The following is a 22,322-nucleotide window of genomic DNA, read 5'->3' as shown; positions in this document are numbered from 1 at the left end:
AGCAGCCCCGGGTAGAAGGGTAGGCAAAGAAAATCACTTCCACTCTACAGATGAGGAGACTGAAAGTCTGAGTGAGGAGGCAGCTAGCCCAAGGGCACTCAGCTGGCAACACAGAACAGCGGGGACAGAAGTTCAAGTTCCCCCTGCAGTGATGCCCTAGGAGCAGAAAGGAGTAAGAGATAGCAAAACTAGTCTGGATATTCCACCTTAGAAACAGAGGCTGCTCTGGTTCACTTGGGAAGCATGGAGGTCTCTCAGGGCATTCCCAAGGAAAGAACTGGATAGTTCTGGCCTGATAGCAGCAATTTTGCCTCTAGGTCTGGGACTATATTCAGTCTTTGACACTCTCTGAGCCCTGAATAATCCAAGGACTCATCAGAGGATCCTATTCTTGGCTATCTGAGAGTAGGAAAGGGAGGGAGGGAGGTCTCCCCTTCCAAGAGCAATAAGGGAACCAAAGAGAGTCAGGAAGTGGTGGTGGTGGGGAGTGGGGCCTGCCTGGCCCAGCTCCACCGGCTCTGGGAGGAAGCAGAGACAACCGAGTAGCATTCCTGGCCACAGCCAGCAGCCATGGACAGTGGAGCCTGTAAGAATAAGTTGCTTGTCCAACACAGAGCAGTAATCTTTTTTGAGGATGACCAATACCTTTGAGAATTGAGTTGACCCAATTAATGAATAAATGGCATGGGAAAAAGGAGCAAGGGAAACTGGTATGAGAAAAAAAGAGGAGGAAACACAAGTTAAGAGATGTGGCAGCCAAATGTGTAAGGTGTGGATTCTGTTTAGGTCATGTTTTGAAAAACTAATCGTAAAAAGAATTTTGAGACTGCTGAGGAAATTGAAACATGGATAGTATTAAGGGATTGTTCTTAATTGTGTTACATATGATAATCACATGGAGGATTTGTTAAAAGAAAACAAAAAGAAAGATACGAAGAAGTCCTTATCTGTTCAACATTCCGACTTAAGTAATTTTGGGTAAAATAATGTCTAAGATTTGTTTTAAATTGCTCCAGGAAAAAAAAAACCCTGATATAAACTGGCTATGAGTGACAACTGATGAGGCTGAATGATAAGTATAAGGAAAAGATTATTTATCCTCTTCTGCATAGGCAAATTTTACTTTTTTTATCGTTTCCTGTATATGTGAAATTTGCCATAGTGTATATGAGAAATGTGAAATTTTCTATTTCAAATTTACTGAAAATATATCAATAAAGCTGTGGATCCACATCTCCCAGAAAACCGCACACATGTACCAACTTTTGATTTCGCAGGGTGAGCCCATGGAAGCAGGTGCAGAATCCTAAAGCTCTCCAAACACCATTTTTCCCCACGAAAGGACAGAATTAGAAAGTGATTTAACGGCAGATCAACCACACTGTGTTCTTCTGTTCTTTGCGGTGCTGTGGGTGTGAACAGCCCAGGAGGGAGACCCGAAGAAGTTTGGGTTTCAGTCATTTAGCTCTAGGTGAAAATCTCCCGGCAAACCCCTTTTTTCTCAGACAGACTCAGCTCCGAAGTGAAACAGGGTGGTGAGAGTGGTGATATAGAGGCAAACAAAGGGAGTTGAATTTAGTCCCCACATTTACAGTTTTAAAGATCGGGTGTGGGGGGAGGTCACTGGTCTAAAATAACTGTGTGTTAAAGAATTCCTTTTTAAAAAAACTTTTAAGTGTTTTATTTATTTATTCAGAGAGAGAGAGAGGCAGAGACACAGGCAGAGGGAGAAGCAGGCTCCATGCAGGGAGCCCAACGTGGGACTCGATCCGGGACTCCAGGATCACACCCTGGGCTGAAGGCTGGCGCTAAACTGCTGTGCCACTGGGCTGCCCAAGAATTCCTTAAAAAAAAAAAAAGATTTTATTTATTCCTGAGAGACAGAGAGAGAGAGACAGACAGACAGAGACAGAGACACAGGCAGAGGGGAAAGCAGGCTCCATGCAGGGACCCCGACGTGGGACTGGATCCCGGGACTCCAGGATCACGCCCTGGGCCAAAGGCAGGCATTAAACCGCTGAGCCACCCAGGGATCCCCCCGCCCCAAATTCCTTTATTTTGGAGTCAGTATTTTATTTTCCCCGAACCCCTTCATTTTTCCCTTTTCCCATTCGATAACTTCTCAAATATCCTAGGTCCATTTTCAGCGTCGGTGTACGTTCTAATGGGATTGGTTTACATTTCAGAAATTGGAACCAGCTCGACATTTGAACAGGGAAGAGAAAGTGAAGAGGTCGGAGCCAGGATTTGGTGCCATGAAGACACGGGTTGGAGTCCAGGCTTCATCATCCATTAGCCTCTAGAAGTTGGACAAATTAATCTCCTCAACCTTAATTTTCTTATCTACAAAACCACAGTAACCATGGCCTTCTGCTCAGTTCTATTGTTGGGATTAAACGAAAGTTACACACGGGGCATTTATGGTCCTCAGCAAAGGACATGTTAGATTAGAATCACAAGAATCCCGAAGCGGCAGCCTGGAGAAGCCTGAGGGGCTGCGAGACAGACAGGGATGTTGGGGGGGATGCAGGTGCGAGGGGCTGGCCCGAGGGGCGGCGGGACCGCGGTCCCTACCGCCTGGTGCAACAGGCTGCGGCGCAAGGCTCTTCTACGCCGCCGAACAAAGCAGGTTTGGGTCCAGTGGGAATTTTCACCTGGAAGTAAAACCTCTGCCTTAGGGTAGGGGCTCTCTGGGAGGAGGGTGCACCTCCTGGCACAGAGGTCTTCGGGTGGGTAGAAGGAGGCTCCCACTCTTTCTCCAGCGGAGCTGTCTGAGGGTAGAGCCACCCATCTGCGGGGCTGCTTTTCCAAGAGTGGGTGCGGGTGAGTAAACCAGACTGGGCGCCGTGGGAGTGCGTTCCACCACATTACTGAAAAATTGGCTCCACCAGGTGTTTACACGCCTGGAAGTAAGGGAGGTAAGGCTCTAGGACTAAAGGGGGAAAGTCTTTAGGCTTGATGGAGAGTTGTTCCTAGCGCCCTTTGGTTCTTATGAAATGTCCTTTCTGGAGGGAGCCACTTAGCACAGATCTCAGGCCACGAAGCACCAAGGATGAGGAGCTGGTCCACCATCCATCTGTGCCTGCCCTGGTCCAAGCCTTGGCGAGTACCCCTGGGACGGGTGATTCCTGAGACTAGAAAGGCCACACAGAAGGGGCAAGCAGGGGACAAATGAGGCAGAACCTGAAGGTAGGCTGGTGTGGGAGATTCCAATCCAAAGCTGGAGGGCAAGTACCCCGAATTCCTGTCTGCATTATCCTCCAAACACCCTAGCTGGAGATCTGGGCTGGGCTTTGCCAGATCCCAGCGGTTATTAAGGAATTGTGTGTGTGGGGGGGGTGGGGATCCCTGGGTGGCTCAGCGGTTTAGCGCCTGCCTTTGGCCCAAGGTGTGATCCTGGAGTCTCAGGATCAAGTCCCACGTCAGGCTCCCTGCATGGAGCCTGCTTCAACCTTTGCCTGTGTTTCTGCCTCTCTCTCTCTCTCTCTCTCTCTCTCTCTGTGTGTGTGTGTGTCTCTCATGAATAAATAAATAAAATATAGAAAAAAAGATTCTCTCTTAAAAAAAAAAAAGAACATTAAAAAAAAGGAATTGTGGGGGGATGGAGATATGGGGGTCTGCTTACCATGGCTCTTCTCCAGGCCTCCAACTGGGCCTCTGGAACTGAGCCTGGTTCTTAGGGAAAATTTCCTGGCTAATCTTAGGAATAAGAAACTGAGAACTCTGGTCTTGCTCAATGGGTCCAGAATAGCCAGACCAGCAGTCCCTTAGCCTGGGAAGAGGTGCCTTTGCGGCCAAGCTTCGGCCCTGTAGAACCTGGTAGATGTGGAGTGAAACTTGTCGAGCTTCTGCACGCTCACGTCCCTCGTCCCACTCAGTCTGGCATTTGGGAGTCTCCTGGGGCAGACATGGAGAGGGACCATCAGGGCATTACTGCAAGTTCCAACATTGCATCTAGCTGCCATAGTTGCCTACCTTCTGTGTTATTCATTTGTCCTGCTCTCACTATGGCAGCTCAAAATTGTCTGGAACCACGGAACTGGCCATTCATCCTGAGGTCAATTCATTCTGATTTGGGCAAGATAGCTTCTTTCCCTAGGCATCTACCACCCAAACACTTGAACACATCACTGGCTAAAATGATCTCTAAGGATCCCCTCCCTATGCCAAACATCAACTGACTAGTTCCAGTAACTACAGAATTTGGGACTTCCTATTCTTCAAGGAAAGAAGAGAGAAAGGGGAGCCGTACATATCCCCCAATAAGAGCTGGCTCTAATTATTTTTCTTAAGATTTTATTTGCTTATTCATGAGAGACACAGGGAGAGTCAGAGTCACAGGCAGAGGAAGAAGCAGGCTCCCTGTGGGAAGCCCGATGCAGGACTCGATCCCAGGACCCCGGGATCACAAACTGAGCCAAAGGCAGACGCTCAATCACTGAGCCACCCAGGTGCCCTGAAATAGCTCTAATTCATGACTTCATAGGAGAAAGCTTTTCTATCCTCTTCAGCTCCGAGATCCTTAGTCCCTGGTGTGAGTTTCTACACAGTAGCCTCCAAGATCAGAATCTTCTCCTACGCCCTACCCCAGCCATATAAACAACTTGAGGGAGAGCAACATTCTTCATGTCTCTGGGGGAAAGCTTCTGGCATCCAGGGCCAATAGCAGCTACAGTCTCCTCTAATTGTGGACAAAGCTTATAGACTCTGTGGAGACTAAATAAAAAAAAATTTTTTTTTGGCAGGTGATTTTCCGATTTAAAGTGAAGGATATTTCATCTACTCTCAAAGCTCTTAGAAAACCCCTGGAGGAGGCTAGAGGGGAAGAAGTACTAGTTTAAACTCAAGTGATCCAGAGCCCACAGCTCTGCTCCAACCCCAAATCTCCGTTAATGGAAGAGTTCCCTGTGTATGGCCCAATATCGGCTCTGGATATTTAGGGTCAGTGTAGACAGGCAGCAGACAATCAGCCAGATTCCTCCAGGCTCGTAACATGTTGGGGTCTGGGGAAAATGGCTGGCCCAGAAACTTGGTGGCTGGCCTGAGATGGACTTGCCTCCAGATCAGAGCACTTAGGTAGTAACCAGAAACTACCAGATGTTATCTTAGGCTGTGGCTGAGATTCAGAAAAGTGTGTGTGTGTGTGTGTGTGTGTGTGTGTTATGTGTGTGTGTGTGTGTGTGTGTGTGTGTGTGTATGAAATGCCTACCTTTCTCTTTTCCAACTTTGTTTTTTGGAACAGATAGCTTAATGAAAAGCGAAGGGAAGATTTTTTTGGTATAGAGGTGGGGGAGAGATAGAGAAAAAGGAGGTGGATCACAAGATGGTCAAATCTGGATCATTGGGAAGGTCTCAGGCCTCTTCACAAGGGAAATGGGGAAATCAGAACAAAAAATTAAATCTCTCAAACTGTACTCTCCCCTAAGCCTCAAACCTATAGCTCCACTTTAGGCCAGGTAAGTGGGTTTGGACTTGAGGGGCCAGGGCCTTGGTGCTGACATTCCACTTGATTGCAGAAATGGAAACTCAGTCTTCATCGTTGCTAGGAAGGTCTATACTCTAGGACCCCTGACAGTAGGCAGCGTTTATCCTGGTAATTATCACCTATAGTCGTGTGTCCCTCACTAAACACGGAAAAAACAAGGTGGAGGGGGTGGGGTGGGGAGGTTGTAACTCAAATTATTTTCTGGAAGTTGTAGGTAGGTTTTCTGATATATATTCCACATTCCTGAGTCCCATCCAGGATCGCAGGGGCTAGAACAAAGGAAGCTCAGTCTCTATGCTCCTGAGAAGCTGCTGCAAACCCCAAAGATATTGGTTGTGAGTCTTCATTTGAGGATCCCACCTCTGCTACTCCACTTCCAGCCTTTGTAAGATCAGGAAGCTAGAGGGCTCCTCAGGGCATTACAGAATGAGGGTGGAGGAGGTGATCCCCTCGCACCAATTTGGTCCTATTTAATGGGCTACTGTGAAGTTTACACCCTGGGGCTGACTGTCCCAACGGAGTCAGCCCCTGATGGTTGACTTACGGAGCCATGTTTCAGGGCAGGGCTCCCTCAAGGACATAATAACCATGCCCTGCCCTAGATCCTTGCAGAGTAATCAGTGGCCAGCCCCAGGGCCTAGTTATGGCTCTCTCTCGGGTTTTCCTCCCCACTAATACCCTTAACCTCTGAGAATGCTCCCTTCTGTGCTCCTGCTTGCTGCTGCTCTTCTGCCCAAAGTGAGCAGCACTGAGGCAGATTTAGAGAGCTGGGCTAGACCTTCTCTCCTTACACAGGCAGATGGGAAGACAAGGCTCAGAGAGTGGAAATGACTGCCCAACAGAACTTTGCGTAAAACTTGTGCTCTGCAGTGCTCTAGGCCCCAAATTCCTGGTGGTTCAGGCCAGATCCATTGCTGGACTTCTCTGGTTTGGTTGCGGGGTGGGGGTGGGGGCGGATAACTGAGGTCTATTCTCCCCAGCAAAGCCCAGGTCTATTCTCCCAAGCAAAGCCCAGAAGAGGGGGCTGGGGACTTTAGCAGCCCTTCCAGCTGGCACACAGCACACGAGGCGGGCAGGGAGCAGCCTGCTTGCAGGCCCACAGCTGCAGGACCAAAGGACTAGAGTTGTTCAGTGACCCTCAGTTTCCTCCCCCTTCCCTCCCTCCGTCCCTCCATCTGGACCCCACTCACGGTTCTTGGGCTTGGCTGAGTGCACCTCTGGTTTCCAGGCGTCACCAGGGCAGGTGGCAGTGGCCGTGCAGTGGCAGCTAGCTGCTTCCCCTAACAGACCATCTTTTCACTGCAGTGTTCCATGCTGGAGGCCACGATCATTTGGCTCATTTTGTAGCTCTCCTCAGTCCCTGCTTCTGAAGCACTTGGATTTGTCCCGAGAGGGCCCCATCCCTGGGATGTCCCCAGGCGTCCCTGGGTAGGGAGGAACGATAGAGTTGACAGTAGCCTCCTTCTGAAGAGTCCGGTGTCCAATCTCTGGTCCTTGTAGCTCCTGTGCCTGGCCCTCAAATTTTCCCAAAGACTTTTCTCAAAGGTCGGGAGAGTCCCCGGTTGAGTTCATTTCCGAGAGAAGGGCCTGGACTCCCTCTCAGCCCCAGCAGCTGGCAGGGCTCTGCGGCGGGCCACTGGCTCCAGGCCTCCCTGCAGACTTGCCAGGAGCAGGCTCCCCGCTGCCTGCCGGAGAGCTGCCGCCCCACAGGCCCCTTCCAGACTTGGGAGAAGAACAATGGAAAATTGAGAGGACCGGAAAGGGAAAAAAAAAAAAAGTGAGTGTACTGGGGGGAAGGGGACAGAGAACAGTAAATCAGGGATAAGGGAGAAAGAAATAGAAAAAAATAGAAAGAAATAGAAGGAAAGAAAGAAAAGGAGGAAGGAAAAAAGAAAACGAAAGAAAAAATGAAAGGAGGGAAAAGCAAACAAAGAAAAAATAGTGTAAGGGACAGGTTGCGAGAAGAGGATCAAAAGATAAGTAAAAGGACCCCAGGATGGGGTGGGGAGAGGAAGGAAGCACCACAGACAGATAGAAAGAACTCCCGAAAAGAAAACTCATTAAAATCGAAGGGAAGAAAGGCAGAAAGGAGAACAAAGATGAAAAGAAAGATACCAAGAGACTAAAGACAGACGAAAGAAAACACCGAGGGGAAGGAAAGATATTAGAAAAGAGGGAAGAATAGAGCACACCGCGTTAGGCCTTTTTTATAAAGGAAGCGACGCCAAGCAGTTTAGCGCAGCGGAGCCCCGACCTTTTCAGGACAGGAATTGTCGGCGCCACAGATAAATTCTCATTATCCTCCGCGGCCGACCCGAGGCCTGCGGTCGTGCGATCTTAGACGTCGTTCCAGGTGCGAGATGGAAGCCACGGGGCGCTGATGGAAGCCACTGGGCGCCCATCTCGCTTTGCAAAAAAAAAAAAAAAGCATAATTTAACAAATGCCCCCGGTGGGGCGAGTGGGCGCCTCTCGCCCCTTTTCCCTCGCTGGCGCCCGAGCCCCGGCTGGGGGGGTGGGTGCTGGGGGGTGGGGGGGGAGCTGACACCGAGGTTCCAAGTCCTGGTGGCCGGAACCCCTGGGGGCGCGGCGGCCGCGCTCAAAGGCCGGGCCGTAAAGGTCAGAGGCTGTCTGTGGGGCCGCGCTGAATGGGCTCCCGGAGGTAAACAGACTCTTAACTTTCAACTTGGCCTTGACCTTCCTGGAGGTGTCTGGGCGGTATGTAAAGGAGCCGCTGAGGCTTTCAGCGCGTTTGGCTGGGTCCATAATGCTAGCCGGGGGTGCGGGAGGGGGCGGCTGGCGGGGGGCGGGGGTCCCCCGGAGGGTCTGAGCGGAGGCTCCCAGCAGGACACAAAGGCGTCTGCGGGGCTGGGGGAAGGGTTGGCTCCGGCCCTCGCAGGCTGGGAGGTCAGGAGGTCTGGGTTGTTCTGAGACCTTAGCGGAGCTCACGTGGAGCTCCCGGGAGGCTTTGGAGGCTCTGAGCCTCAGTTTCTCTTCGTGGGAGTCTCAGGCATACCCAGGGCTATGAGAGGCAAGTGAGAAGTGACCAGTACTCTATTTAGGGCAACGGTCCTTTTCTCTTCAAATAAGAACAGGTGGCTATTGTTCATTAGACACGGATACACTTACAGAAGCACACATAGAGCTCATTTTTATTCAGTTTATAAAATGCTCTCAAGTGCAAAATTTCACTTAGTCTTCACAGCATTCCTGTGAGGTAGAAATCATCGTCCCCATAAGGAGGCAGATAATATTTACAGATAAGGAGAATTAGTCCTACCTTATCGGATTGACAGCTAAGATCTATGATAAGTCACAGACAGATGCACATACATATATGTGTACAGGAAATGGGAACACATGCTTGTATGCTAATAAATATGATATCCAGAACTATTCCCTGGGATCTAGTAGATACTAAATAAATTGCAGAGTATGACAAACACAGAAACAAAAATCCTATAGTATTTATTTGTGTTGGAATGTATCTGTTTCCATAGGAGTGAACAGCACAGCTGCAGAGTTTCACACACATGAACTAGAACACTACATCCCCAAATCACAAAGACAGGTAGTGTTGCTAGGAGTCTTTAAATTCTTATATTTAATTATTTTCCTTCTAAAAATAGAGATAAAACTGATGTACAGTAAAGTGCAGAAACATCAAGTATACGGATTGGATTTTCACAAAGTGAACACACCCATGTAACTAGCGAGCAGATTGAGATCAAGAACATTTCCAGCACCCCAGAAGGCTTCCTTAGGTCACCTCTGAGTCAGGAACCTTCCTTCCCAGGGTAATCTCCTCTGACCTCTATCACCACAGATTAATTTTGCCTGTTCTTGAACTGCACAGAAATAGAATCATACAATAGTTACACTCTTGCATCTGGCTACTTTCACTCACATATCTGTGTGACTCATCCATGTTGTGTGTGTGTAGTCGTAGTATTTTTTTATTGCTACATATTACTCCATTCTTTAATTATAGCATGATTTACTTACCCATTCTACTACCTGTGGACATTTGGGTTGTTTCTGTTTTTTAGCTCCAGTGAATTAAGCTGCTTTGGACATTCTAGTACGTGCCTTTTGATGGACATGAGCATTCATTTCTATTGGGTATATGTACAGGAATGAAATTGCTGGGTTATAAGCTACAAATAGAATTATTTATTTCTGAATTTATATGTCTGTACTGTCATCTACCAAGTAAAAACCAGTGAAAAGGGGCACCAGGCTGGCTCAGTTGGTGGAGCATGTAACTCTTGATCTTGGGGTTGTGAGTTCAAGCCCCACATTGGGTGTAGAGTCTACTTTAAAAACACACATACACACAATAACAAAGTGAAAACGTTTTAGTTTTTAGGTACAAATCCTGGTAATTCTGCACTTCATTATTAGACAAACAAGAGGCTATGACAAGAAACTAGAAGGCATCAAAGAGATATCTTCTCCTTTTCCTCTCATAGGGTTTTCAAATACAATAAAATCTAGTGAGAATTTTGTGCTTGGTGTCTTCTATTATTAGCAATTTTCATTGAGGGTGAGATATAATCTCCACTACAATCCCACAGCTTGGGAAAATTTCAGTTTGCATGAGCCATTTTCTGAAAGATGGTTCAGGTTCAGGTTGGTAAGGTTGGGCATGGCAAAGCCCACCTTGAGTCAGAGTGGTTTGTTCCACACAGTTGCCACCACGCTGGTGTGGAAAGGAAAGTTTCCTGCCTTCTCCAGAAAATCTGAGGGGTTCTAGAAAAAGTAGACTCAGAAGGATTTTATTTGGGAGGGGTAGCGAAGGAAACAAAACCTCTGAAGATTTGTGAAACAAATTGGTTTGAGTCTTCTGAATTGCTCTGTATGAAAGGGCTCAACAGGGATGCCTGGTTGGCTCAGCGGTTGAGCATTTGCCTTCATGCCCAGGGCATGATCTTGGGGTCCTGGGATCAAGTCCTGCCATCAGGCTCCCCACAGGGAGCCTGTTCCTCCCTCTGCTTCTGTCTCTGCCTCTGTCCCTCATGAATAAATAAATAAAATATCTCTTTTTAAAAAAGGCTCAACAGAGGGGCCTCCAGCAATTCTTGCAATGGTGGGGCTCTCTCTCCAATCCCTTTTTCCTTCTAAGGAAGTGGAAAGCCTGGAGGAAGCAGATAGGGGTCCTGGGCTTTCTGGATACTCAGCTTGGGTAGGAATGTGTGACGGTCAGAGTGAGTCACCTGGGCCTCTTGGAACATAAGAGGAGAACCCCAGGGCAGAGAGGCTAGACATCTCCACACAGTGCAGGCTTCTTCTTTCTTGGGGTCCAGAACCCCTGCAACTAATGCATGGCCAATTAGGCCTGGCTTCGCAGAAATTCCTTAGATCTCAGAAAAGGAGGGAGGGAAGAGGTCCTCTTTTCCGGCTGGTAGTTCAGGATTTTATAAGATCCCATTCCCTCCTTCAAGTTGTCTCTTTCTCCCTTTGTGCTGCTGTCCCTGCCTCTCTCTCTGAATATACAGGTCATGCGTGTCCTCTCTCCTACATATCTCTCTCCCCACCATTAAATGCAAATCCAGACTCCCCTTTCACAGGCTACATCTAGAAACTTCATTTCCCCTTCAGATCTGACCCTTGCAGGTCCCAGGCTCCAGATGTCCCGTCTTCGTCTTCTTCCGAGCTCTTGTCCCCCTCCCTCTCCTTCTGCCCCACCCTGATCCGGGAGGGCGGGGCGGGAGCTGGGATCCCCGGGGAAGGGGCTTGCCAGGCACTTCCCTGGGCAGCGTATTACGCGCATCCGGAATAGGAGGGGCACCTGGAATGAACCGGGTTGCTTGTAGCCAGGACCCAGACCCGGGGGCTCCCAGAAATACCCTTTGGCCCCCATTTCCCAGCCTCTTCTGGTTCAGGCACATTCCCAGGTTCCCCTTTCAGGCACAGAGCGGCCTCCCGGGCCCCCTCCGACTCCCCGGCCCCCCTTCCCCTTGAGACGCACGTTTTATAGGGGGAGCTTTTTATTCTCTCGTTAAACCTGCCAAAGCACCGGAGACAGACAGCCAGGGAGGGAGAGGAGGCGGCGGAGGTGGGATGGGCCCCTGTCTTCTCTCCCTCCGCCTCCCTCCTCTCCGCCCCCCCCCCCCAGCTGGGTAGCTCCAAACTGGACAGCAGCTTTCCTCTGCGTTGTTTTCACAGGCAATAAAAGTGAGGGAGAGGGAAAGAGGGAGAGACGAAGGGAGGGAGAGGGAGGGAGGGAAGGAGGGAGGGAGGGAGGAGAAGAGACAGAGAGGAGCAGGGGTAAAGTATTTTCGCAATTTCTGCCCTGAAGATTTTATTAGCCTCTCTCCGGCAGGCCGCAGCCAATCAGCGCGCGTGCCCTGGCACCTGCGTCTCCTGCGTCAGGACGGCCGGGCTGAGCGAATGCAGCGCCGTGAGAGCTGGGAGCGATTTAAAACGCCTTGGATTCCCGGGGCCTGGGTGGGGAGAGACAGCTGGGTGCCCCCCGGACCCCCCCTCCCCAGCGCCCCATGAGCGGACCCTCGGCCCCATGGAGCCCGGCGACTATGCCACCTTGGACGGGGCCAAGGACCTGGAAGGCTTGTCGGTCGTGGGAGGGGGTCGAAATCTCGTGGCCCCCTCGCCGCTGGCCAGCCACCCGGCCGCGGCGCCTCCGCTGATGCCCGCTGCCAGCTACGCGCCGCTGGATCTGCCGGGCTCCACGGAACCGCCGAAGCAGTGCCACCCTTGCCCCGGGGTGCCCCAGGGGGCGGCCCCGGCTCCGGTGCCTTATGGCTACTTTGGAGGCGGGTACTACTCCTGCCGGGTGGCCCGGAGCTCGCTAAAACCCTGTGCCCAGGCGGCCACCCTAGCTGCCTACCCCGCGGAGACGGCCACGGCCGGGGAGGAGTACCCCAGCCGACCCACCGAGTTTGCCTTCTATCCTGGGTACCCGGGACCCTACCAGCCAATGGCCAGTTACCTGGATGTGTCGGTGGTGCAGACTCTGGGAGCCCCCGGGGAGCCTCGCCACGACTCCCTGCTGCCTGTGGACAGTTACCAGCCCTGGGCCCTCACCGGTGGCTGGAACGGCCAGATGTGTTGCCAGGGGGAGCAGAACCCACCCAGTGCCTTCTGGAAGGCAGCATTTGCAGGTAACTTGCCCCACTATGTTTGTTGGGTCCCCTTGGTGCTGACTGTGGGTGGTAGGCCCTGCTGGTGCTCGCAGGGGGAGGAAGTGCAGGGAGATTTGGGGCCTGTGAGGAGGAGCTTGTGCTCATCGGTTGGCTGTTAGGACGCTGAAGGAGGGTTCAGGCAGACGAAGAGACAGGGTGGAGGCCCCAGAGGGTCAGCATGAGGGGCCTGAGCTCGGTGCTATTGGAAGGCTGTGGGCTACCAGGTACCTTCATCTCCTTAGGAGGCCTTGGGACCTGCTTTTCAATATGTCCAAGTGTTTGATTCTTTTTGCTGTTGACGGGAATCAGGCTGTTCTACCTCGCAGATCCGAGGGTTAATTCTACCAAAAGGCTAAATGACTCTCTATTCAGTGAGTAATGGGGATGGGGTGGGTAGGAACACGGACATTGAATGTTCTGTGAAGAATACAAACCCTCATTTTCTTTCAGATGAATTTTTCAGTTTCTTTTTTAAAAATATTTTATTTATTCATGAGAGACAGAGAGAGACAGAGAGGCAGAGAGAGAGCGAGAGGCAGAGACACAGGCAGAGGAAGAAGCAGGCTCCATGCAGGGAGCCTGATGTGGGACTGGATCCCCAGGATCACGCCCTGGGCCGAAGGCAGGCTCTAAACTGCTGAGCCATCCAGGGATCCCAATTTTTCAGTTTCTAAAGGAAAATTTAGATTCCCTGCAGTCATAACTTAGGGGCATGTGTATGTGTGTGTGTGTTGTGTGCATGTTGGGTGTGTGTGTGTGTGTGTGTGTGTGTGTGTGTGTATTGGGAGTGGGAGCAGAAATGTGTTCCTTTCTGCACTTAATTCGCCTGTAGAATCTATGAGAGTGGCCAAGAGTCTGAAAATGCATGTGAGGGTGGATATATGTGACTGTGGGCAAAGGTCTGGCAGGGTGTGATGGGTGTGTTTGCAGACCTGCAATGCTGAGGACAGGGATGAGTGAGGATGGCTTGCAGGAACCTGGTCTTTCAAAACCTAAGTGGTCATCAGAAAACAGCCAGAAGTCAAGGTGTCCCCCCAGTGCTTTGGGGGAGTGGTTGTGTCTGGGTGCTCCCATAGGATTGCTTAGCTTGTAGGGCCTGCGTTTGTGCATGGGCTTGTGGGTGGAGGTCTGAGTGTGGCTCTCTCTCTCTTCTTCCATGGCAGAGTCAGGCACACAGCACCCTCCTGATGGTTGTGCCTTCAGACGTGGCCGTAAGAAGCGCATTCCTTACAGCAAAGGGCAGTTGCGGGAGCTGGAGCGCGAGTATTCAGCTAATAAGTTCATCACCAAGGACAAGAGGCGCAAGATCTCTGCGGCCACCAGCCTCTCAGAGCGCCAGATCACCATCTGGTTTCAGAACCGCAGGGTTAAGGAGAAGAAAGTCCTTGCCAAGGTCAAGACCAGCACTACTCTGTGAGGGAGATCCCTGGCTGGGAGAGTGGGGGAGAAATAGAAGTATCCTAGGGAGACCAGGAGCCTGCCAGCGCCAGGCTGGAGCGCAGGACTCTGCCAAGGGGCTCCCAGAGGTTGCACTCTTCCCAGGCCACAGCTCCTGGGCTGTTCCTCAGGGATGGCCTGGGTGCCCCCATATGTTTTAGGGAGCCAGTGAGGCCCAGAGTTACAGTCCAATCCACCAGAGGGACATACCACCCACAGGACCTGTCGCCAGTCACAATCATTCATCCTGGTAGTGGTAATAGTCACCATAACCAGTATGAGTTGCCATGATAATTAGTTTCAAATTTTTATCTAGAGCTCTGAAGAGCACTTGAGAAACTGCTTGCAGGGATTGAGCTGATAATAAATAAACTTGGAGGGAGACCCAAGGCAGGGAAGCTTCCTTTGCATCCACATCCATTTCCAAATCCTATCCCCCACCCCAGTGACTGCAGCAGATAGGAGAAAAGGCAGATTCACTCCTGTGACTACCATTGCTCATTTGGCATTTTTCTAAGATGACTCCTGGGCAGGATGGACAACACTGGGGGGTAGCTCTCCGTCCCTCCCTGTCCACACCCTGGGTTGTATGCTGAGGTCTCAGAAGTCCCATCCTTAACTCTTAGATTTCGTCCTTGTGTGAAAATGAAGCCAGTGAACTGCCCTCCTGAGTCCTCCTGCCTCCAGAAAAACTGAGTTTGAGAAAGCTCACGGATAATTCACCATCTCTCATTTCTTCCCCTAAACTTTCCAAGTCTTCCCTTAACAATCCTGGTGGTTCTGTCCAGGTTATAGTTCATTGGGGCATTTGGGAGTCGCATGAAATAGGTATTTGTGGCCTTGTAGACGTGCCCCTCCCAGACACAGATAGTTACAGAACTAGGGAGTAGAATGCTACCCTATTGGCAGGCACATTACAAACACACTGGAATAGCCAGGCTGGAAAGAAAACCAGAAAATGGCGCTTCACCACCCATTCTCCCTCTGCTTTGCTTCTACTTGACATCAGGAGAAGTTGTGGGTCTGAAGCCTGGGAGATGGTTCAGGCCCTTTTGTGGGTGAAAAAACAGTGGGTGGCAGAAGCCCAAAGACCCAGGTCAGGTGTCTTAGGCAAGAGTGGCTGCAGATCTCTTTCCTTTTCACTTTGTGCTGGTTTGGTCCAACTACCCTGAATCCTGGAGGAGGATCATGTTGGCACCAATTCTCTTTTCTCCATCCACATAGACAAGAGACTGAACATGTGGAATTGCAGACACCTGGGGCAGACATGCTGTTCACAGAGCTGCAGAACCCAGGACCCTGACACGGAGCCTTGGCCTCTGTGAGGGCTCCCTCATGTCACGTACCTGGGCCCACTGCCCTGTGGGATTCACCACCTTGGCTGCACGGCCAAGTCAGCGGGTTTGCCCTGGATCTTCCTTTGCCTGGGCCGACACACTCCCTGTGATCCAGAGCCCAGGCTCGAAGTGGAGAGGACCTGTACAACCCACGATCCCAGACACCACCAGGAGCAGCTGGTGATGCCGGCAGTGACTGTCTCAATGGTGTCTCAGAGCTGGCTCAGCCTCCTAGTTCTCCAGGAAGCCCGGCGTGGCCAAGGCACGTTTACAACTCCTGCTGTCAGGTGGGATTCTAGTCCTGGCTCCTTTCCTGGGAATGAGTTGAGAAGCAACTCAGATTCTCCTTAATCTATTTACCAAAGAGGAACCCAGGGCCAAGAGGGAAAGGCTCCAGAGGTGGCCGTCACCCTCCCCTGTTGGGACTCCTTGACTGTGTCTGCTTAAGGGAGAAGAGGGGAGGTGTCAATTTTGTGATTAAAAAACAAAACAAAACAAACCCTTCCAAACTCCCGGGTCCGTTTAAGCTCCTTGATAAAGCACCTGGCTCAGAGGAAGTTACTTCCTGCTTTTCATTCTCTTCTAAGCAAAGTCTCAAGCAAGTAGCTTTTAACTTCAGGGGTCCTCAAGGATAGTGTGTGCGGACCCCTCCCTCGCCGCTTCAGAAGTGGCCAGACTTCAGTGCACATAGGGATGTGGGCAGGGTGCGGGAGAAATGAAGGGGGCTTTATGGTGCGGGGCCCCTTCCAGAGGAGAGGAAAGACCGCAAAAGGGGCTGACACTTGGACTAACCCAGCCAGCCTAGGTGGAGCCCTGAAAGGAGTCAGAGACCTCGAGACCCTGTCCTCCCGGGGCTCTAACTTCTCCGCTACCAGGGACTTAAAGTTTCGTTGTATTATTCGTTCGCAATAATTTCAGAACGAACCAAAACTTTGGGATTTTAGAGATTTATTTCGCTACCAATGTGAGTTTGTGGATTATTAAAAAGGCAAGGTCGCCCCCTTCCGGCAGAAGTTTGCTATTTCAGGGAAACCCGCCGGGCGGCTGGGCCTGGACTGTCCCTCAAGGAGCCCCAGGCTTCCGGATGCCTGGGGTCTCCGGCCTCGCGGGGTTGGGGAGTTTGGAGCAGCTTGTGAGAGCGACGGGACCCGGAGGGGTTGGGCCAAGGTATCTGCAGACGTCTCGGTCCGGCCAGCGAGAGACCAAGAGGCGGGCAAGCAGGGCAGCGCGAGCCATCTGGAATAGAGAACAGGCTCGCCAGGGCTCCAGAAGCCAGGCCGCGGCGCCCCTCCGCCCCGGGTCCAGGTCCTCCAGCGGACGGAGTATTTTCTTTATCTTCCTCGGCAGAGCAGTTCGCGGTGACACCCTCCTTTTTTCTCCTGGGAGTGAGGCTTGGAATCTATGCAAAACAAAACAAATTTAAATTTCGTTTGGCTTTACATCCTTTCATGAAACCCCTTTCCAAACACCAATTTTACTCCCGAGGCAAATTATACCCCCTCCCACCCAGACCGAGCATTTAAAAATCTCTCACTAATTTGGGGTAAATTTTAACAAAACCCATACATTTACGTTTACATTTACTTGACTGCAGCGATTTGCTTCTGAGTAGGGCCATTTTTAGATCCCGGGGAGCGTGTTTTGCTAAAAATTATCCAGACTGAAACATGTGAGCACAACGTTCATAAATGGCTAAATTCAGACAATCTCATGAACAAATGCATGTAGAAGTGCCCAAATATACTCCTGAAAATACACCAGGCGTCTTTATCCACTACCGAGGCGTAATTGTTCTCAGAGCTGCGCTCCACACGCTCTCACTCCGAGCCAAACATTTCGGCCTGTGAGTCTCAGCAAGCGTCCTAATCGGATCGGAGGGTCGCGTCTACGCCGGCTCCACGGCCAAAATCACTTCTAACTCCAAAGCAGTTGTTATTTTTATTAGGCTTCCAGAGGCCGATTTGGGGGGTAGTGGTGGAGAAGTGCGTAGACGCGACCTCCGGAAACTCTTTTCGAATCTAAATCCCCGCAGCAGCCTAGCGAAGAGCCAGGCGGGGGCTCCCGCCCTGGGGTCCTCTACTCACGCTGGCGAACGCTTACGGCAGCTCTGGACTCCGCGGGCTGCGGTGTCCCCCGCCCCAGCCACCCCTCCCGGGAGTCGCTCCAGAGCGGGAAGTTGCCCCTGAGGCTGGAAAAAGACTGATCGAGCCCCCTCCGCCCCCCAGTTCTCCCAGCGGCCCGGCTCCCCTCCTCCGACTCTCCCCTCCTCCGACTCAAGCAAACTGCCCTCCCCTCCTTCCCTTCATTGATGTTTTATGCGAAGGCCCAAGTGCAACACTTTAATTTGGTTTCCTTCGGGGGAAACTCTCTGTGCCCCCGCCCCCGTCCTGTCTCCTTGAAACCCCGGAGCCAAGATCGTGGATTAGATGCGTAAACCTGCAATAGAGCGCGGAGGTGCCTGCTGCACCGGGGCAGAAGGAGACGGTTCTGCTGTTCTGGAAGAAATTTATATCCTATTCTCCCCCACTTGAACGGTTCCTCTCCAGGAGAGGGGGGAGGAAGCAGTAGAGTGGCTCTCCGCCTCTCACCCGAGTGGGACACCCCTCCGCTCCCCTCCCGCCCCCCCGCCCCCGTCGGCGCAGATCTGGGCCTGGAGAGAGACTTAAAAACATCCTGGGGCGACCTGATGCCAGCCTTTCGGACTCTGTCGGCTACAAGTTACCTCTGTCTGGAAAGGGAGTGAGGGTGGTCGAGCAGACGGAGGAAAGAGTTCCACCATGGGCTTCCCTCCCCTAAATTGCCCCCGAAGTGAGAGAGGGTTTGGCTACAGCAAGAGTTCAATCGCCCCCAGAATGAGAAAAGGAGAGAGTCTGCCGGTGCCTGGAGGGGAGGAGATCGAATGGGAGGGAAGGGTCAGGGGCTTTGCCATTGAACTTGAAGTTTCAGGTAGGAGGTCTCCACCGCCTCCGCCCCCACTCTCCTAAACGCTGTGCTACAAGTTGGGGGGAAAGGTGGGGGAAGGATGAGGGAAGGGTGGGGGGCCACCTCCGGTCTTGGGAAGGAGCGAGAAGGTCATGCAGTGGGGAAAGGCTGGAAAGAACTGGAGGACGGCTGGGGATGCCGAAGGTGGCGGGGAGGCGAGGAGGCCTGGGTCTGCGCTGGGGAGGAGACGCTCCGGCCTTCGCCCAAGGTGGGGAGCATTCCACAGAGCGCCCTCTCCCTGAGCTCCGCCCCAGACTCTGCTGGGAGGGGGGCACCTAGTGCTGCGCGACCTGTCCTTCCGCCTCTGGCCCCAGGTGCTCGAGCGGAGCCGCAGCCCCGGGCCGCTCCGAGGCTGAAACCTTCCGGCGGGGGCCTGCAGCGCTCAGGGCCCGGACGCAAGCTGAAGGTCTCTCCTTTCCAGAGAGAACAAGAGTGTTATGTGCCCACTTCTCAGACCAGGGACCGGCCCGTTTCAATACCTCCAAGAGTGCGTTTCTCCGTAACAAGGTAAACTGATCTGGGCCAAAGGCACTAACCGCTTTCTCAATCTGGGACCCGCCTCAGGAAGCCCCGGGGTGGTCCTCCCAGGAATTTGGAGGCCTCCGCGGTCTAAGCGGGCAGGGAAAGGCGGATAGAAGGGACTTGAGGCCAGACAGAGACCCACCACCTGGCGAGGGCACCTCCACGTCGGTTCCTGGAGAGACACGCAGCTGCCTGAGCAGAAAGCGCTTCGCAGCATGCGGGACCTGCCCGGACCTCGGCAGGGGACAAGCTGGCCGGTGGGAGCCAGTGCCAGGCGCTGGGGCCCCCCCAGATGACCTCTGTTTGTCTCCAACTGGATGGAATCCTGGCACAGACACAATTAATATTATTGTTAATGCTATTGCTATTGTTCTTATTTAAAATAATAATTCTTTCCAACACACCTATTTTGGAAAACTCCGTGAAAATTAACTGTAAGGATAACTCTGATGATTGATTAGCTCACCCTTAAGAGAAAGGCTCTGGCCCTTAAAAAAATAAATCAGGGAGCGCCTGGCTGGCACAGTCTGAAGAGCTTTGGAACTGATGATCTCTGAGTGCAGTGGTGAGTTCAAGCCCCCACATTGGGTGTAGAGATTACCTAAAGAAATAAAACTTAAAAAAATCAGTATACCTTACTCTCTGAACCGCTGCCTTCTCCCCCCACCCCACTATCCCCTCCCCATTCCTGCATCCTTTTCAGAAGCTTAGTAAGTGCCCAGGAGCTGAGGAGCAACTGGAGAGGACACATGCACTGGTATATGTGCACAGGGGCTCAGAGTCCCCACCAACTCCTTAGGCACGGACACTGCTAATCTGTTGGTCTTAGGGTGGGCAGGGTAATGTACAGGCACACTCAGGACTAACAGGTCCCCTCTTCCCTGCCCCCCCAAGCTGACTCCTCCTGTTCATGCCCCCTTCAGAACTCCTATCACACTGACAAAACCTACAATTGGGTGCACATTTCATAAAATAAGGAAATTGAGACCAAGAGAAGATAAGTTCCTTGATCACTGTCAATCGGCCTGCCGAAGCAGAGGTAATCCCCAAAGCAAGAGTTCTTAAAGCTAGGGTGGTGGAAGGGGAGGAGGGCGGGGGGGGGGTGAATGGGTGACATGCACTGAGGGGGGCACTTGACGGGATGAGCACTGGGTGTTATTCTGTATGTTGGTAAACTGAACACCAATAAAAAATAAATTTATTAAAAAAAAAAAAGCTAAGCTCCTTTGCCGATACCCTGGGAGAGAATAGGAAGCCCAGTCTCTTCAAGACCCCCGCATGCCTCTTTTCACAAGGTTCCCCTAGACTCTGGCAAATCCTTGTTTCCATCCGGAGCCATCCCCTGGTGTCCCACGGGGGCACTTAAACTCCCTAGCCCCTCCAGGGTGCATCAGGCGATTTGCATGAGTGAAGAAAAAAAGAGGGATTAAAGGCAAATGGAAATTTAGTTCAATCCACCATTCATTTACCAAGTATCTACTGCTCGCAAAATCTTCCACTGGGAGTAGGAGGCTATAGAAGAGACCATGGAAAGACCCTCTCCCATCCCACTGAGCCCTGCCTCGCTCTTGCTGCCAGATCTTGGGTCTGCGGCTTCTTCAGATGTGACCTCCCACACCGTGTGGCCCGGTCAATGACTACAACGAGGACAAATCTTTCTCACAAGGAGGGAGAAAGATTCGCCCCTCTCCCCATGGTATCTGGGGGAGCTTCCCAGAAAAGGTCGTGTTGGAACAGCATCAAGAAAGATGCTTACAATATCAAATCCTACAGGGAAGATCGAGGAGGAGGCGGCGGCGGCTGGGAAACGCAGGTTGTGCAGAGAGATCGGTGGGGCCGGGGCTCGGCGGGCGGAGCAGGCAGGCGAGAACGCAGGGGCGTGAGCACCGGGCTCTGAACGCTGGGCCAAGCCCGCGCCGCGATCGCGCGCTCCTCGCCATTCCCACTGCGACCGCCCCACTCCCGCGCAGGGCAGCATGCACCGAGGGATGGTGTCGCCCCGCAGGCCCCAGGCAGGCAGGGGACCAAGAGCTCTCGGAGAGCGGGATCGTTACCCTTCCTGAGGACCTTCAGCTCCCCGGTTCCAGCCTCGCCCAAGACCTGCGCTCGGCCTTTGTCTGAAGGACCGTTGATGTTCGCTGCCCCTCCCCCTCCAGGCAGGGTTTTGTCATTGAACTTGAGTCAGGCCATAAACATTCCTTCACCCCTCCGGGAGCTGGATCGGGACGCGGGGCGGGTGAAGAGAAAGGGGGCAGGGGAGGGTTGTGGAAGGAACCGGAACGCAGAGGAGTCTCCCAGCCAAGCCTGCAAGGCTTTAACCGCAAGCGTCTGTCCTTTGTCTTCCGCGGAAAACTCGCCCGGTCTGCATTTAAAATCCCGGTTAGTGAGGCCCTCCTCAAGTTAGAGCAGGATTGTGGTTTTTTTGTTTGTTTGTTTGTTTTGTTTTTTTTTTTTTTTTTTTTTTTTTTTTTTTAGAGCAGGATTTTAGTCAGGATCGACATAATGTACCTTTTTCATTTTCACCCTTTTCTGAGTCATGTTTTCTTATCTTGCTTTTAGGCAGCAAAATTCCCCTCCTCCCCCCTTTTTAAATAACTAGGAAAAACAAACGTATAAATGACAAAAGAGGGACGCTTGACTGGCTGAGTCTGTGGAGCCGGGGACTCTTGATCTCAGGGTTGTGAGTTCGAGCCCGACGTGGGGTGTAGAGATTACTTAAAAAAAAATAGCAAACGAATAATAGCTAAAGCAGATGAATTATTAAAGAGCATTGGAGGGGGGATCCCTGGGTGGCGCAGCGGTTTGGCGCCTGCCTTTGGCCCAGGGCGCGATCCTGGAGACCAGGGATCAAATCCCACATCAGGCTCCCGGTGCATGGAGCCTGCTTCTTCCTCTGCCTGTGTCTCTGCCTCTCTCTCTCTCTCTCTCTCTGTGACTATCATAAATAAATAATAATAAAAAAAATAAAAAAAAAAGAGCATTGGAGTAGGTCCTTCCCCGACCCACGCCTCCGTTTTCAAAGCGCCTCTCTCTGCAGGGTCATTCCAGCGGGTGGCCGTGGAGGACCGAGGAGCCCTCAGTCTCTTCTAGCTCTGGAAACTTGAACTTGGTGAACGGGGTCCCCACCCCCACGTCTGTGGCCGAGGAAATACTGGCCTGCGGAGATGCCAGACCCGGGAATCCGCGCGGCCCTCCCTGGGACAGGCCGGCGGGGGAAGCTGCGCAGGGCGGCCTATCCCGACGCAGTTAGTGCTTCTGGTTTTTTCCTTTTTCTCTTTTCTTTCTTTCTTTCTTTCTTTCTTTCTTTCTTTCTTTCTTTCTTTCTTTCTTTCTTCTTCTTTCCTTCCTTCCTTTCTTTCTTTCTCTTCCTTTCTTTCTCCTTTTCTCTCTCTCCTTCCTTCCTTCCTTCCTTTCTT

General features: G+C 51.8%; 1 protein-coding gene and 1 pseudogene across 2 annotated transcripts; both read left to right on the top strand.

The window, feature by feature from the left end:
- The first annotated feature begins 12,003 nt into the window (after positions 1-12,003).
- On the top strand, positions 12,004-15,308 carry HOXB13 (homeobox B13). Of its 2 annotated transcripts, XM_055331685.1 has the most exons (3): positions 12,004-12,607; positions 13,792-14,021; positions 15,290-15,308. In XM_055331685.1, the coding sequence occupies exons 1-3, from the start codon at positions 12,004-12,006 to the stop codon at positions 15,299-15,301; spliced, it is 846 nt and encodes a 281-aa protein (XP_055187660.1). In that variant the 3' UTR covers positions 15,302-15,308. The 2 variants fall into 2 exon arrangements, with proteins under 2 accessions (XP_055187660.1, XP_055187654.1); XM_055331679.1 differs by lacking the exon at positions 15,290-15,308 and having other exon boundaries at positions 13,792-14,124.
- A 3,211-nt stretch (positions 15,309-18,519) lies between these two features.
- The window catches only part of LOC129512357 (60S ribosomal protein L23a-like), a 37,384-nt pseudogene continuing 33,581 nt past the window's right edge, over positions 18,520-22,322 (top strand).

This window comes from Nyctereutes procyonoides, unplaced genomic scaffold (assembly GCF_905146905.1).
Source record: "Nyctereutes procyonoides isolate TBG_1078 unplaced genomic scaffold, NYPRO_anot_genome, whole genome shotgun sequence".
NCBI classification, from domain to species: domain Eukaryota; kingdom Metazoa; phylum Chordata; class Mammalia; order Carnivora; family Canidae; genus Nyctereutes; species Nyctereutes procyonoides.
The sequence above is the reverse complement of the archived record's forward strand: the minus strand, read 5'-3'. Positions and strand labels throughout refer to the sequence as shown.